Source organism: Hippopotamus amphibius, chromosome X (genome assembly GCF_030028045.1).
Source record: "Hippopotamus amphibius kiboko isolate mHipAmp2 chromosome X, mHipAmp2.hap2, whole genome shotgun sequence".
NCBI classification, from domain to species: Eukaryota; Metazoa; Chordata; class Mammalia; order Artiodactyla; family Hippopotamidae; genus Hippopotamus; species Hippopotamus amphibius.
Genome location: NC_080203.1, coordinates 40,839,803 through 40,856,314, shown reverse-complemented (window position 1 = coordinate 40,856,314; position 16,512 = coordinate 40,839,803). Strand labels below are relative to the sequence as shown.

General features: G+C 35.5%; 1 protein-coding gene across 3 annotated transcripts in view; it reads left to right on the top strand.

Moving 5' to 3' along the window:
* The window catches only part of COL4A5 (collagen type IV alpha 5 chain), a 214,511-nt gene that overhangs the window by 157,575 nt on the left and 40,424 nt on the right, over nt 1-16,512 (top strand). For all 3 annotated transcript variants that reach the window (XR_009050252.1, XM_057717836.1, XM_057717835.1), the window contains 6 exons: nt 2,797-2,964; nt 3,811-3,900; nt 4,370-4,519; nt 8,384-8,482; nt 9,973-10,062; nt 10,466-10,605. Coding sequence is in view for 2 of the 3 variants with exons in the window: in XM_057717836.1 (XP_057573819.1) it covers nt 2,797-2,964; nt 3,811-3,900; nt 4,370-4,519; nt 8,384-8,482; nt 9,973-10,062; nt 10,466-10,605 (737 nt within the window). In the remaining variant the exon portion in view is untranslated. The remainder of the gene's footprint in view (nt 1-2,796; nt 2,965-3,810; nt 3,901-4,369; nt 4,520-8,383; nt 8,483-9,972; nt 10,063-10,465; nt 10,606-16,512) is intronic.

Sequence of the window (16,512 nt, the reverse complement as noted above, 5' to 3'; positions counted from 1 at the left end):
TCAGTTCAGGCTTATCACCACTAATGTGAATCAAAGAAACAAGGAACTAGTCATGTCATTTGTATAGATGAAGGAGAGTACATTGCAGTTCTCTAACTTTTTTTTTGGCTTTAAAACCCTTGGGCAGTGTGTGTGTGTGTCTGTGTGTGTGTGTGTGTGTGTGTCTGTAAAGTTTTCACAGATAATGCATGTTTTTGGAATTTTCTTTTTTTCCATTAACTCATTCCATTTGGCTGCCAATAAATTTAGAGCATTATACACCTCTAATGTACTCTGCCTCTACAGATATATCCATATAATTCCTGTTACTGCATAAGGAGATTCAGCAGAGCTTTTGAATTTATATTGGCTTTTTTCATTCTGGATCTTACCAGGATGCCAATTCCTAACATAGTAATGGAAAAGATCTATGCTGTGAAAAATACAGCATATTATCTGTTACTACTACTACTAATGACAGTGAAGAGACCTTTGCCTAGTACCTGTAGTTTGCTTAATCATAGACATGCGCTAATAATTACTGAGTTCTCTGTACCTAACCTGTTACAGTATAAAATCAAGTTTATTTTTAAATTCTAACTAACTTTTAGGAGCTTAAATTCCAAAATGAGCCTTCAAAGCAATATAAAGATCAGAGATAAACAAGAGTGTAAAGCTGATCTTCATTAAAACGTATTACTTTTTGTGAATGTAAATATTTTATTGTCTCTGGCAAATACATTTATAGTATATGTTATATGAGCATCTGAGCAAATGCCTAAAATAAGTTTCTTTATTCATTACTAATATATGTTTAGTAGTGAATCAATATCTAATAAATTCTATTTGTAGACTTTTTGTTCTAATCTTTATATGATTAGTTTTGTTTGCTAACCTAATGCATCTTTTTGCAACTTGCTTCTGCTTGGGTGGTTCATCTTGCTGCTGAATGGTAACTTCCTGCCTCTTGAACTTCAGGTCTACCAGGTACTATAGTTCTCTCTCAAAAGCCATATCTTTCTCTTTTCTAATATTGAGAATTTATTATATTAGAGCAAATAGAAAAAATGATCCAGATATAATAGGATCATCGTAAAAGACGCAAGAGATATTGCGTGAAAATGGTTCTGAGAAACTGTAAATAGGATATTTCTTTTTTCCTTTGATTTATTATTTTTTGAGCTTTATTGAGGTATAATAGACAAATAGAATTGTAATATATTTCAAATGTACAATGTGATTATTTGATATATGTATACGTTATGAAAGGATTTTCACAGTCACATTAACACATCCATCACCTCACATATTTACTGCTTTTGTGTGTGAGAACCCTTAAGTTCTACTCTGTTAGCAAACTGCAGTTATACAATAGTGTTATCAGTGATATTCATCATGTTATACATTAGATGCTCAGACCTTACTCATCTTTTTTTTTTTTCCAAAAGTTGTATCTTAAAGCTTTAAACTTGGAAGACAAACAAGATTTCTCCAGATTGAAGTCTTTGGTTTCTTTTAATTATTTTGTAGAACCTCTCCTTGGAGCATATTTCAAAGGACTAACTAGTTATCTTGAAAACTCAGCTATTAAAAACCACTTGGGCTGTAATATAACAATAGACAGTGACCATATAGAGCTATAATTGTGCACATTATTAGGTATCATCGTATTTCATAAATATAATAATATAAAATATCTCTCCCCTTTTAGTAATCTTTGTACTATGAAATGGCAGCATTAGAATCATCACTACTGTGCCAACTAAATGGAATTCTCTAATCTTCAAGGTGAATTTAATCAGTTTAAAGACATGCTGCTATATGACATCAAACAGGTCTTAAAATGCCAGCATCTTGTTCTCTTATAAAAATAATTGTGAATCTTCAACAGTGATAAAATAAGATCTTATTGTTGAAGGGATGCTTGGAATGGTCACCTGTTTCATCCCCAGCTTTCAGTCAGTTATGGCACACCCTCATTTCACAGAGGAGGACCAACAACATGAAGTGACTTAAGAAGTCACGTAGCTGATAGATATCGGAGTGGGAACTGGCACCATGTTCGTAGTATAATTCTTTTCACTAAACATTCTTTTCTAACCACTCTGTTTTCTGGAGTATATTTTTGGAATGTCATATTTTTTCTGTAAACTGGCTGGTTTCTGAGAAACGGAAGTTAACAGAAAAGACTAATAGTAATGTATTATTAAAACAACATGTAAAACAAAGCCAAAATAAAATCAAAAGGGCCCATGTAACTGACTTACTCAATAATTAATCTTTTATGGATTGTAGAAATATATCTTAGTACTTCATAATACCTTAGAGCAATGCAAATCCAAGTGTGGTCAATGGACCAGTGTCAAATCGCAAACTGTTACCAGTCTGCATTGGGATGAGAAGAAACTAAGAGGAGGCATTTAGAAACTTTCATAGCAGTTTGACAGTCTAATGATATTTATTGAATATAATAACCAAAAGGTAGGATTGTACTTTATATGTCTTTGATCTTCTTATTTTAGTTTTTTAGTAATTTTTATTGTTTTATTAAAAATATAGTCCATGATGGACCAGGAATTAAAAAAAGATTGGTCATTCATGAGAAATAATTTCAGAAGCACTTTCTTAGAGAAATATACTTGACAATCCTGAAGTTTTATTGTTAGGTTATTTTCTGTGCATGATGCCAAAAGTATCTCTAACTCACTGTTAGGTTTGTTATATACAGGATTCTATCACTTGTTTGCTAGAAAAATAACCAGATACATCTCTTAAAACTGCTTCAGTACTTTTTTCATATTGGTTTGTATCAACTAGGCTTGCATGGAATACCAGGAGAGAAGGGGGATCCAGGGCCTCCTGGATTTGATGTTCCAGGACCCCCTGGTGAGAGAGGCAGTCCAGGGATCCCTGGAACACCAGGTCCTGTGGGACCCCCAGGATCACCAGGGCTCCCAGGAAAAGCAGGTGCCTCTGGCTTTCCAGGTAATTTTTTAGTCTTCCCTGGTTTTGGATTCATGAAATTAAAACTAATATGACTCTGGTATATTATCCTCTTGTACTTTTCTGGATTGACACTATCCTTTAAGGAAAAGTATTAAATGTCTTTGATTGTAGGAAATGCACTTTGCTAATTGCATTACACTTTTTCTCTCTGAGCTCTCCAGTTATATATTGCTATTTAACAAATGACCCCAAAATTTAACGGTTTAAATCAACCTTTTAATTTCGCTCAAGATTTTGCAGGTCAGGAAGTAAGGGATGGCTTGCCAGGGTTGTTTATCTCTGATCCACATGGCATTGGCTGGAGTAGTGGGGTTGAGGGATCTACTTCTCTGACACCTGAGTGTTCCTTGGCCTCTTCACACGGTATCTCATTATCCACAGAGGTACCTCACATTATGGTAGTATCAGGGTAGTTGCTCTCCTTCCAGGGCAGCAGACTTCCAAGAGAGAGAATCCCCCAAACTGAAAGTGAGTGTTTTTTAAGAGCCCCAAATGGAAGCTGCAAGACATCTTATGATCTAGCATTGGGAGTCATACAGTGTCACTTAGTCAAGGGTAAGGCACAGAGTCCTCCCAACTCAAGGGGAGAAGGGTACACTAGGCTGCGTATACTGGGAAGAGTGGTTCATTGGGGGACCATCTTTAGAGACTAACTACCACAATGATATAGGCAGTAGTGTCACTAAGGTTACAATAGTTGGAAAGGGGTAAAACTTAGTGCCTTCCCTCCAAGTCTCAGTAGGTTCCCAGTTGACGTCTTTAAACTGATCTTTTATCTTTCCAAGGTCAAGGAAAGGTAAAGATACTTATTGATATTCTTCAAAGGTACCAAAGGTGAAATGGGTATGATGGGACCTCCAGGCCCACCAGGACCTTTGGGAATTCCTGGCAGGAGTGGTGTTCCTGGTCTCAAAGGTAATATTCAGGGTTTGCTTGCAGATGCATGAAAGAAAGTTAAATATTGTACTTTATATCAATATAGAATATTTTTATTTGACTGCTTTAAAAGGAGCAATGCTTACTTGTATTTTGTTTCTAAGTGACCTGATATTTAAATAGGTCCTGTTTTAAATTCGGTGGCATGCTTAGTTTGAATGCTATGAAACATGGTAAGTGCTTAGCTGAAAACAACAAAATATAGGGATTAAATTTTTATTTTTTACAGTCTTTGTAATTGCCAAAGAATCCCAGAAGAGAGACTCTTATTTGAGTGTAAAAGTGTGAGTGAGCTCGAGTTATTTATAGACAGTAAATAAGGTGCATAAGTGTTTTGTATGGTCAGTGGCCTACCCAACTAGTAACATGTGAGTAATCTTTATATATGCATTAATCCTGGATGGATAAATCTGATCTGCTGTGTCTTCCCCACATATGTTGGGTTTAGGTGATGATGGTTTGCAGGGTCAGCCAGGACTTCCTGGCCCTGCAGGAGAGAAAGGTAGTAAAGGAGAGCGTGGCCTTCCAGGCCTTCCTGGACCAATGGATCCAGATCTGCTGGGCTCGAAAGGAGAGAAAGGGGACCCTGGCCTACCAGGTGAGTGAATGCATTTATTTCTTAATGTATTTCCTGCTATATATGAATTTTAATTTTTAATAGGATGGAAAGTGACTTGTAACCTAGGACTCACCAACAAAATGCAGTTAGGTGCATCAAATTTTGGTAATGAAAATTAATTTTCATTGATTTGTAACTGTTTCACTGATAAACTTTTGTTTGAGTATTTTCTTTGTAGTTTATCTGTCACAGACTATGAGGTTTTAAAATAGGCAGTCACTTTCAGGCCTTTCAGAAAGTAGTGTATAGGATGTGGTCAAGAGAAAAAGGATATATAGCCAGAATTACTTGGAAAACGGATTTCAGTGTTTGGGAAATTTGCTGGTCCTTTAAACTTTTTTTGCCTTGAAACCAGATGAGGATGAGTGGTACATTGTTGTCCTGCAGTGTTTTGATATCCACATCATACCTAACTTTTAAGTACAGTTCATTGTTATTCTACCCTGAAAGAATAAAGAAGTATTGGACTATGAACAGCCAAGCTTACCTCTGGGGAAGGTCGCTGAAAGTAGGTCTAGGGAACGACTGTGTTATTATAGTTTTTTTTTTTCTTTAATAAATTTTATTGAGATACAATCGGCATACAATAAACTGCATATATTTAAAGTGTACAATGTGATGTTTTTTTCTTATTAATAATGTATATATGGCAATCCCAATCTCCCAATTCATCCCCACCCCCCACTTTCCCCACTTGGTGTCCATATGTTTGTTCTCTACATCTGTGTCTCTATTTCTGCCTTGCAGACTGGTTGATTTGTACTATTTTTCTATGTTTCACATATATGTGTTAATATATGATATTTGTTTTTCTCCTTCTGACTCATTTCACTCTGTATGAAAGTCTCTAGGTCCATCCATGTCTCTACAAATGTCCCAATTTCGTTCCTTTTTACAGCTGAGTAATATTCCATTGTATATATGTACCACATCTTCTTTATACATTCATCTGTTTTTTTTTTAATTTTTTTAAATTTTTTATTGGAATATAATTGCTTTACACTCTTGTACCAGTTTTTGAGGTACACCAAGGTCAATCATCTGTATTTATACACATATCCCCGTATCCCCTCCCTCCCTCGACTCCCCCCCCCCACCCTCCCCGTCCCACTCCTCCAAGGCATCATCCATCATCGAGCTGAACTCCCTTTGTTACACAGCAACTTCCCACTGGCTATCTATTTTACAGTTGGTAGTATATATATGTCTGTGCTACTCTCTCACTTCATCTCAGCTTCCCCTTCACACCCCGCCCCCCCAATCCTCGAGGTCTCCAGTCCATTCTCTGCATCTGCATCTTTATTCTTGTCTTTTCACTGAGTTCATCAGTACCATTTTTAGATTCTGTATATATGAGTTAGCATACAATATTTGTCTTTCTCTTTCTGACTTACTTCACTCTGTATGACAGACTCGAGGTCGATCCACCTCATTACATATAGCTCCATCTCATTCCTTTTTATAGCTGAGTAATATTCCATTGTATATATATGCCACATCTTCTTTATCCATTCATTTGTTGATGGGCATTTAGGTTGCTTCCATGTCCTGGCTATTGTAAATAATGCTACAGTGAACCTTGGAGTGCTGTGTCTTTTTGAATTATGGTATTCTCTGGGTATATGCCCAGCAGTGAGATTGCTGGGTCATATGGTAACTCTATTTTTAGTTTTTCAGGGAACCTCCAAACTGTTCTCCATAGTGGCTGTATCAATTTACATTCCCACCAACAGTGCAAGAGGGTTCCCTTTTCTCCACACCCTCTCTAGCATTTACTGTTTGTTGATTTTCTGATGATGCCCATTCTAACCGGCGTGAGGTGATACGTCATTGTAGTTTTGATTTGCATTTCTCTAATAATTAGTGATGTTGAGCAGCTTTTCATGTGCTTCTTGGCCATCCGTATGTCTTCTTTGGAGAAATGCCTATTTAGGTCTTCTGCCCATTTTTTCATTGGGTTGTTTTCTTGATATTGAGCTGGATGAACTGTTTATATATTTTGGAGATTATTCCTTTGTCTGTTGATTAGTTTGCAAATATTTTCTCTCATTCTGAGGGTTGTCTTTTCATCTTGCTTATAGTTTTCTTTGCTGTGCAAAAGCTTTGAAGTTTCATTAGGTCCCAGTTATTTATTTTTGTTTTTATTTCCATTAGGAGGTGGGTCAAAAAAGATATTGCTGTGATTTATGTCAAAGAGTGTTCTTCCTATGTTTTCCTCTAGCAGTTTTATAGCGTCTGGCCTTACATTTAGGTCTTTAATCCATTTGGAGTTTATTTTTGTGTATGGTGTTAGGGAGTGTTCTAATCTCATTCTTTTACACGTAGCTGTCCAGTTTTCGCAGCACCACTTATTGAAGAGGCTGCCTTTTCTCCACTGTATATCCTTGCCTCCTTTGTCATAGATTAGTTGACCATAGTTTATCTCTGCTTTCTATCCTGTTCCATTGACCTATATTTCTGTTTTTGTGCCAGTACCTCACTGTCTTGATCACTGTAGCCTTGTAGTATAGTTTGAAGTCAGGAAGCCTGATTCCACCAACTCCGTCTTTCCTTCTCAAGATTGCTTTGGCTATTCGGGGTCTTTTGCGTTTCCATACAAATTGTAAAATTTCTTGTTCTAGTTGTGTGAAAAATGCCATTGGTAATTTGATCGGGATTGCATTGAATCTGTAAATTGCTTTGGGTAGTATAGTCATTTTCACAATGTTCATTCTCCCAGTCCAAGAACATGGTATGTCCCTCCATCTGTTTGTGTCATCTTTGATTTCTTTCATTAGTGTCTTATAGTTTTCTGAGTACTGGTCTTTTACCTCCTTGGTTAGGTTTATTTCTAGGTATTTTATTCTTTTTGTTGCAGTGGTGAATGGGATTGTTTCCTTAATTTCTCTTTCTGATCTTTCATTGTAAGTGAATAGAAATGCAAGAGATTTCTCTGTGTTAATTTTGTATCCTGCAACCTTACCGAATTCATTGATTAGCTTGTAGTTATTTTATTAGAAGCAAATAAGGTACGAAATATAACAGGTTTTTAAAATGAAAAAAATCTTTTTTCTTTTTATAAAAGTATAATATATTCATAACAAAGCATCAGAAAGTATGAATAGACACAAATCAATAAATAAAACACTTACAATGCAGTCTATATAGAATAGCCTTTCAAACAACATGGAACTTTAAAACTATGTTTATTTGCAGATTACAGTAAAGTTTGTGACTCTTTTTGTGTTGTAACCATCACTGTTGTCAGTCTACATGTGTGTGTGAGTGTGTGTGCAGGTGTGTGTGTACACAGCTGTTATAAGTTTCCCTATAGCAGAACCTGGTGGGATTTCTCCTCAAAAAAGTGTGTTAAGACGTTACTGTGATTTTGTATATAGCATGAAAGAGTCAAGGCCACCTTATTTTTTATTGCTATTAAAATGAGATACCTTTCTTGACTTACTTCTTGCAAGAAGGCTTCTCTTCTCTTTCCTTTATGCCTTCTGCAAAATAGAGGCAGTACACTGCATTTGCCTCTAATATAGGGTTATTAAAGATAGTTATAGAATCTAAGAGATAGCTTAGAGATAATCTGCCCCAATTCCTTCATTTTACAGTGTAAGAAACTGAGGCCCAAAGAGGAAAGTGACTTAATTATTGAGTGCTCTGAAATTCTTAATGGTAGCTAAATAAAAAAGTGGGGGATTTTAGTGAGTCCAGTGCTGTTGGTTCATACTATATTAGAATATCACTGGTTCGTGTATTTCACTCGTGTTTCAGAATTTGGGTAGCTTACTTCACCAGATTTATTTAATGATTAATGATATCAGCCTAACTTGTCTTTCTTTTACTCATCCTTGGAAGGGATTCCTGGAGTTGCAGGGCCAAAAGGGTACCAGGGTTTGCCTGGAGACCCAGGGCAGCCTGGACTGAGTGGACAACCTGGGTTACCAGGACCATCAGGTAAGTATGATAAACCACCTGTCGCAATTAGGTGGCTGATCCTGAACCCTGGAACAGAGTAATTATGTATTTATCGTGTGTGATGAAGTTCTGGATCTGGTCATGGCAGTATGCTTGGATAGCTACTGAGATACGAACCTCTCCTTAACAAAAATGTTGCCATTTGGCCCAAGTGTCAACAGACAAGATTTGTAGAATATTTTGCTTTACTCAGTTTCTTCTTTTTGTGGCATCAGGGTGTACATAGAATCAGAAGTACATCCAAGTAAGGTGATGTGTTTTATTTATATACGTGACAGCATATGTAAATAAGACAGTTATCTGGTAGGAGCCTAAAGAATTCACCCTTTTCAGTTCTTTGCCTTTAAACAAGTCAGTCATTAAGCCATGTAAAACAGATGGCTGCCAATTCTGTTTTTTTGTTTTGTTTTGTTTTGTTTTTTGTTTTTTTAATTTTATTTATTTATTTATTATTTTGGGGGGGGGTACACCAAGTTCAATCATCTGTTTTTATACACATATCCCCGTATTCGCCAATTCTGTTTTTAAAAGTTTTTAGGGATAAAAATTTCACAGCCTACCTTGGTAATGTGTTGTAGCATTAATCACTCTTTCATTCAACATGGACTTTTTTCTTATTTCTGATAAAACTCTTTCTTGCTGCTTCTTAAGCCATTTTCTTTTAGTTGGGCCCCTAAGGAATAGAGTAGCTTGGCCCCATCCTCGTAAGAGCCCCTTAGGTCAGTTATTCTGTTCTGGACTCTGTACTGCATTACCTTGATGTAGTGGGAAGGAGAAATTATCTCCTTTTCTATCCTTCACATATTTTGCATTTTCTTCCCCAAGTTGGAAGATAGTATGAGAGAAAAAATAAAAGAAAATAATGTTTAAGGCAACATTGTGGTCCTTGGAAAATACCTAGGTGACACCGCAGAGCTCAAGTATCTAAGCTCTGGGAAGAATGTGTAAACACAGCGGCCATGACTGTTGGTGGGGAGATAGTCCAGTACTTCTCCAGCAACTCTTATCTATCCCTGGCCTAATGTGCTGAGGGCGTATTATGACAGGTTACCACTTTCGTCTTCTGCTCTCCCATGATCAGGCTTTACGTGGGAAAGCCACTTCTGATTCTTTTAAAAAGAGTCTCTTTATGTTGGGTTTATCTGTGATAAATATAGTAAGGTAGTTATACACATACAACAAATAAGATTTCAGGTGATTGGAATAGTTTTAGGGCAATAAACAAGGTATCCTGGTGAAAGTTTTGCATTTTTAAAATGAATTTGTATTAGGAGACCTCTATTACCATGATTATATTGTAATAGGTGACTGTTACCTGTTTTATGCTGAGTTAAATCTGTGGAACTTAATCATATATTGATTTGATCCATTCAATCTCACGCTTGCATTTTAATTTTGACCCATTCCAGGAAACCAGGCCACCCTAATATTGCTGAGTTGTCTTAATTTTACCAATTTGTCTTTTCTAGGTCCCAAGGGTAACCCTGGTCTCCCTGGGAAGCCAGGACTTACAGGACCTCCTGGACTTAAAGGAAACATAGGTGATATGGGTTTTCCAGGTGAGTGATAAAAATCTCCCAAATATTTAGTTCCATTAATGGAAGATGGTTCACTATCTTTGTTATCAGAAAAGAGACTGGTGTTGATAGTGTCAAACTGAGACAATATCTAAGGCAATTGATGGGTAGAGCCTCTCTCATTACACAAATATTTGAGGTGTGAATTAAGAGACAGAGCTTTCGAAAGAATTCACAAACTTAGATTTTTTTCTCCAGCTATACCCCCTTTCACGTAAACTTTCTTAAAAAAGGCTTTCATGTAATCCTGGTTGTAAAGCTCATTATTTATACATATCAGAATTTGCAAAATTCTTTTTAAAAATCTTTTTGCTTGGTCATGTGCATCATATATATCCCACCAACAATATTTTGTAAAAGATTGCATGTTACATGTTTTTAACAGGCCCCCAGGGTGCAAAAGGGTCTCCTGGAGCTCCTGGAGTTCCTGGACAACCTGGATCCCCAGGATTACCTGGACAGAAAGGAGAAAAAGGTGATCCTGGTATTTCAGGCATTGGTCTTCCAGGTCTTCCTGGCCCAAAGGTAATCCTACTCAGGTGTATGCCTGAGCAGATATGATTTTTCTTTCACATTGTGCCTGTTCCTAATTCTTCCTTAGACAAACTATAGAATGACATGGTATAGTCTAGGCATTCTCTTCTATTGTAAGGAGATATGTTTTAGGGTAGGCAGCGAGTCCAAAAAGAGGGGGAAAATCTTTATGATTTCTTTATTTTCCCTCTGCCTTACTCTTTGAGTATGTTTCAGTAACCCAAAAGCATATTTCTGCCTAGTTTTGGTTTTCTTTTCCTTTTTAGTGATGGAGCTGTTGGTCTTTGTCCTAAAATTATTGTTAACTAATCTGAAGAGGCTTATCAGCAAAGTAACTTATAAAATTAATGAAACTGCAGTAGTATTCTTAACTGTATATCTGAGGTGGTTCTCTGGAAACAGTTTTACATATCCCTCTGTGTCCCTAGTCAGTGTGAAACTTTGGTGGTATTTCTCAAGCAATCAAATCTAGAACTTGTTTAAGAGTCATTGGACTCACAAATGTTTGCTTACTGCTTAATTCCATGTAAAAAAGTAATAATTGCTATTGATTTGCAGAAGTACTTTATAACTAGCAGAGATGCATCCATTGTCTATTGTATATATTGCAAGTATTTTCTCCCAGTGAATTGTTTGTCTTATAACAATGTTTAATCATTCAGTTACAATACAAAACTTGAGAGTATTAGAAAAGGTATTGTGCTACTCAACTTCCATGGAATTAATGAAACTTCCCACTGAGAGAAGAATTTATTGAATAGTATTTTAAAGATAATTTCTTTTTAAAAGTATACAAAAAGATTATATTTTAATTGCCCAATCAACTTATTGTAAGAAGTAATCGAGAAATTTCTGCATATTAAGTGCAGATTAACAGTGTAAAGTTTATTGAAATGAATCTTAATGTCTTCTTTTCTATTCAAATTTTATCAGTAGTACATGAACACGTATTTTACTAAAGATAATACAGACATATCAAGGGTAAAAGTGAAAATCTCCTTTATAACGTGTCTTCTTTATTCCATTCCCTTCCCCACAGAGATCAACTGTTAATAGTTGGTGTGTAAATTGAATCCCTTACACATTCTCTCTTTCCCTCTGCCTCTCTCTCCCTCTCTCTATCTCTGTATATATATATACATACATATATATGTGCACGCACACACATAAAGATGCATACACATACACACAGAATTTTGGTTTTTCTACATATTGTGCATGTATGTAGAGTCATAGAATATACACTATTCTGTATGTTGCCTTATCTTCTAATATTTCTTCTTTCAGTATATCTTAATCAGTTTTCTTTGTCAGTGTACATTATTCTTAATGGCTGCATGATATCCCACTTTGTTTGTAAATAATATCATAATGAACATTCTTACATGTATCTGTGGACACATGTATAATTATTTATACTATAGAGATTCCTAAAAATGAAATTGCTGGGTCAAAAGATAAGTACATGTAAATTTTCGTCTCTTTAAGTTTTTATATTAATAGTAACAAATTAGCTTGATTTTAAAAATCAAGTAGAACACTGTAGTGTATACAGGAATAAAAATATAAAGTTGTACACATGAAATTTTATGGATAATATTATAAATCAGTGTTACCTCAATAAAAAATAAAATCAACCAGTATGAAATGATGCAAAATGAAAAGTCTTCTTTGCACACATGTGCATATTCCAGATCCACAGTTCTTCCCCAAGGTAACCCCGTTCAGTAGCTCCTCACGTACTTGTCCAAAAACGGCTCTTTATGCATATATATGTATGATAGATATTTCATCTATTTTAAGACTCATCTTTTTACAGTTAAAAGTATCTGATATTGAGGTGCATCTTACAATGGGAAGCAGCTTACAGTTATAATCAAAAGCATTTTTCCTCAGTTATTGATACATGGAATGATGTGGCATCTTCTGAAGGTAGTTATGTTTTTATTTATATGCATGAAATCATATTCAATACTGTATTATATCTGCTCTGGACCTAGTGGGCATAATCGGTGTATCTTAGCTCACTTTCTTTATCAACCTATAAATATACACCTCATTCTTTTTCATAATTATATAGTATATTTTTGTGTAGGTTAACCATAAATAATTTAACCTATTATTAGTACTGAAGTTGCTTCTATATTTTCATGATTACAAACATATATTACACTGAAATTGTTATCTGTATCTTACATACATATCTTAAGATTATTTGGTAAATATTGCTATAGAATAAATTCTGAGTAGATTTGCTGGAATCCAGCATATCTATGCCTCTTTAATATTGATAGTTACTTGCAAATTTTCCTAATTAAATAGTTCTAGTGCTTGATACTCCCTTGATCAGTGTAAGAAAGTTTCTATTTTCTCCTCATTTTACAAGTATTAGGTATTATCAGTCTTTCTAATTTTGTCAATATAATGGGTAAAAAGTAGTGTATCATTGTTTAAATTTGAATTTTCCTGATTCCAAGTGAGATTTCTTATATGTATATCTCCTCAACAAATTGTCTATTCGTACTTTTTGCCTCATTTTTTAGGAGGGGACTTGCTTTTGTATTTCCTATTGATTTGTTAAAGTACTTTATAAACAGTGAAGATGCATCCATTGTCTATTATATATGTTGCAAAGAGTTTCTCCCAGTCAGTTATCTGTCTTACAACAGTGTTTACTGTGCATTTCATCAAGTAGAGGTTTAACATTTTAACTTAAGCAAATGTTATACTCATTCATTCATTCATTCATTCATCCCTGTTGAGTTTGTATGATGTGCCAGGAACTATTTTAGGTGCTGGAGATAAAGCATGAATGAGACAAATTCACTGCCTGCATGGAGTTTACATCTAGTCAGTGAAAAAACAAACAAAATAAATAAGTTTAGGTTAAAAGGTATAGCAAAATTAGAGTGAACCTTGGAGGTAAGAATTGCTGAGAAATGTTACATTTTTTAAAATAGGGTAGTAAATAAAATAAAATAAAATAAGGTATTAAGGAAAAGCTTCTCTGATAACAGTTGTTCAAGAGGCCTCATGCAACCAGGGGGTTAGTCATTTAAAGACCCTGGCATTTTGAGAAATATAAATGAGGCTAGTGTGAGTAAGGAACTCAGCAGGAGATGAGATCAGGTTGGTAATGGGGGATAGATTATCTAGGGCTTTTTAGATCGTAGTAAGGGCTTATACTCCTGAGTGAAATAAGGAACAACTGGAATGAATAACGTGATTGCACTTTAATTTTTTAAAAATCACCGCTCTCATTTTGGAAATAGATCATAGAGGAGTAAGAATGCAAAGAATGAGACCAATTAGGACACTATTTTAATTATTACTTTATTATTTTTACTATTATTTATAATACAGACTAGAGATGTTGACAGATTGGATCAGGATGGTGGCAGTGGAAGTGATAAGAAGCTGTCAGAATCTGCAGATATATTCCAGGTCAAGTCAGCAAGATTTGCCTGTGGAATATGAGAGAAAGAGAGACGTCAAGGATAACTGTAAAGTTTTTATCGTAAGCAACTGCAAGGATGGAGTTGCTACATACTGAGATAGGAAAGATCTGGAGAGAAGCAGATTTGGCAGGAAAGATCAGGAGCATAGTAGTCTGATGGTTATGAAGACTTCTGTATCCTAAGGTTATTAAAAGAGGCCTATATAATTGATTCCAGTATTTGCATGAGTTTGTTCTTTATGTTTACATCTTTAACCCATCTGACTTCTGTATGTTGTGTGAGGTGAGGAACTATATATTTTTTCCAGATAAATTAGCCATGCAACCCAAACCCATTTGTTATGAACTCCATTCTTTACTCATTGATTTGAAATTCCATTTTAAAAATTTTCTTAATTTGTTCATACCTATTTTTTTTCTAGACTGAGTGAATTTTAACATTCATATAATGCAGCCAAAATTACCATAGTAACTTATCTCTGAAATGATAATGGATGGCAGCAGAGAAACATGTTTCACCTGGCCAGTGTCCACAGCATATTCAACTCTTCAAGCAAGAGGCTAACTCTTAGTTTTTCTCTGCAGCCTACAAGTATAGTTCAATAAGCAAATTCTACACTAAATTTGGATACTTGCAGAGCTGATAAAGCCAGGGAATCATGTATATGAAGTATCCTGTTGTTTCTTCTTATAGTATTATTTTATCTTAAAATGATGACACATTTACAAAATAAGATTTTACCTCTCAGTTCTAATAAGCACAGGCAGTCCTTGTTTTGTACAGTTCTGATATGCACACATTTGTCACCACAGTTTAGTTAAATAACATCAGTCCACAACAATGTAGCTCAAATTTAAGTTACCATGATATATTAGCTCTTCAATCCTAAAGCACTATGTAAATAACTACCGTTCACCATGATCAGTGAGCAATCATTTCACTTCTTTCAAATTCTCTCAGTGATTAGTCACTGTGAATCTATTGTTCCCATCATGCATTGACAGCAAAGCATGTAGATGTATTTCCTCTGTCTCTCATTGATAAACCAAATTGAAATTTAACAAAAATGGATAATCAGAAAATTGACCAACAATAATGAAAGTGCAGTTAAAAAAAAAAAGAAAGAAAGAAAGGTGCTAACACTGGAAATGAAATTTAAGTCTAATGTAGAGATGAAATAGCCAGCCAAAGGAATGTTGACACTGCCGTCATTTGAGAGACTTGAGATATGCTGCCAAGAAAGCTGGTGAAGGTGAAGTGATCAACCTATGAACTTGACTTTCTATACATGTATAACTGACATGAAGAGGGATTTCATTGTTTTGAGAGAAAAACTTTTAAAGGTCATGGAATGATCATATTTTCCCACTGATTTTTAAAATCTCTTTATATGGTTTCATCTTATATTTTCATTTTTATAGTCCCATACTCTTTTTTTTTTAAAGCTCTTTATTGGAATATAATTGCTTTACACCGTTGTGTCAGTTTTTGAGGTACACCAAGGTGAATCAGCTGTATTTATGCATATGTCCCCATATCCCCTCCCTCCCATAACTCCCTCCTACCCTCCCTATCCTGGCCCTCTAAGGCATCACCCATCATCGAGTTTATCTCCCTGTGTTATGCAGCAGCTTCCCACTAGCTGTCTATTTTACATTTGGTAGTGTATATATGTCAATGCTACTTTCTCACTTCGTCCCAGCTTCCCCTTCCCCCCCCCACCCCCACCCCGTGTCCTCAAGTCCGTTCTCTACGTCTGCTTCTTTATTCTTGCCCTGTAACTGGGTTCATCAGTACCATTTTTTTAGATTCCATATATATGAGTTAGCATACGATATTTGCTTTTCTCTTTCTGGCTTACTTCGCTCTGTATGACAGACTCTAGGTCCATCCACCTCCCTATAAATATCTCAGTTTCATTCCTTTTTATGGCTGAGTAATAGTCCATTGTATATATATGCCACATCTTCTTTATCCATTCATCTGTTGATGGGCATTTAGGTTGCTTCCATGTCCTGGCTATTGTAAATAGTGCTGCAATGAACATTGTGGTACGTGTTTCTTTTTGGATGATGGTTTTCTCTGGGTATATGCCCAGTACTGTATAGTCACATACTCTTATGCAAAATGAGCACTGCCTGCCTATATTATAAAAAAAGAGTAGAATAAGAGTTTTAGGAAACATGATAGTGTGATTGGGGGATGTCAAGCATGAGAAAAATTCTATAATTAGTGAGTTTTTAAGAAGTAAGGATAGTGGTAAAAGGTCAGATGGTAGTTTGTTTTACAAATGACACAATTTATGAGAGAGTGTCCTTGTTAGTCAAAAAGCATAATTAATGTAGTTCACTGAAAACCCTGGATGGGGAATCAATAGGCAGAAATTTGAGTCCTGAGTCTGCCTACATGACCTTGTAAGTCACTTAATTCTCTTGTATCT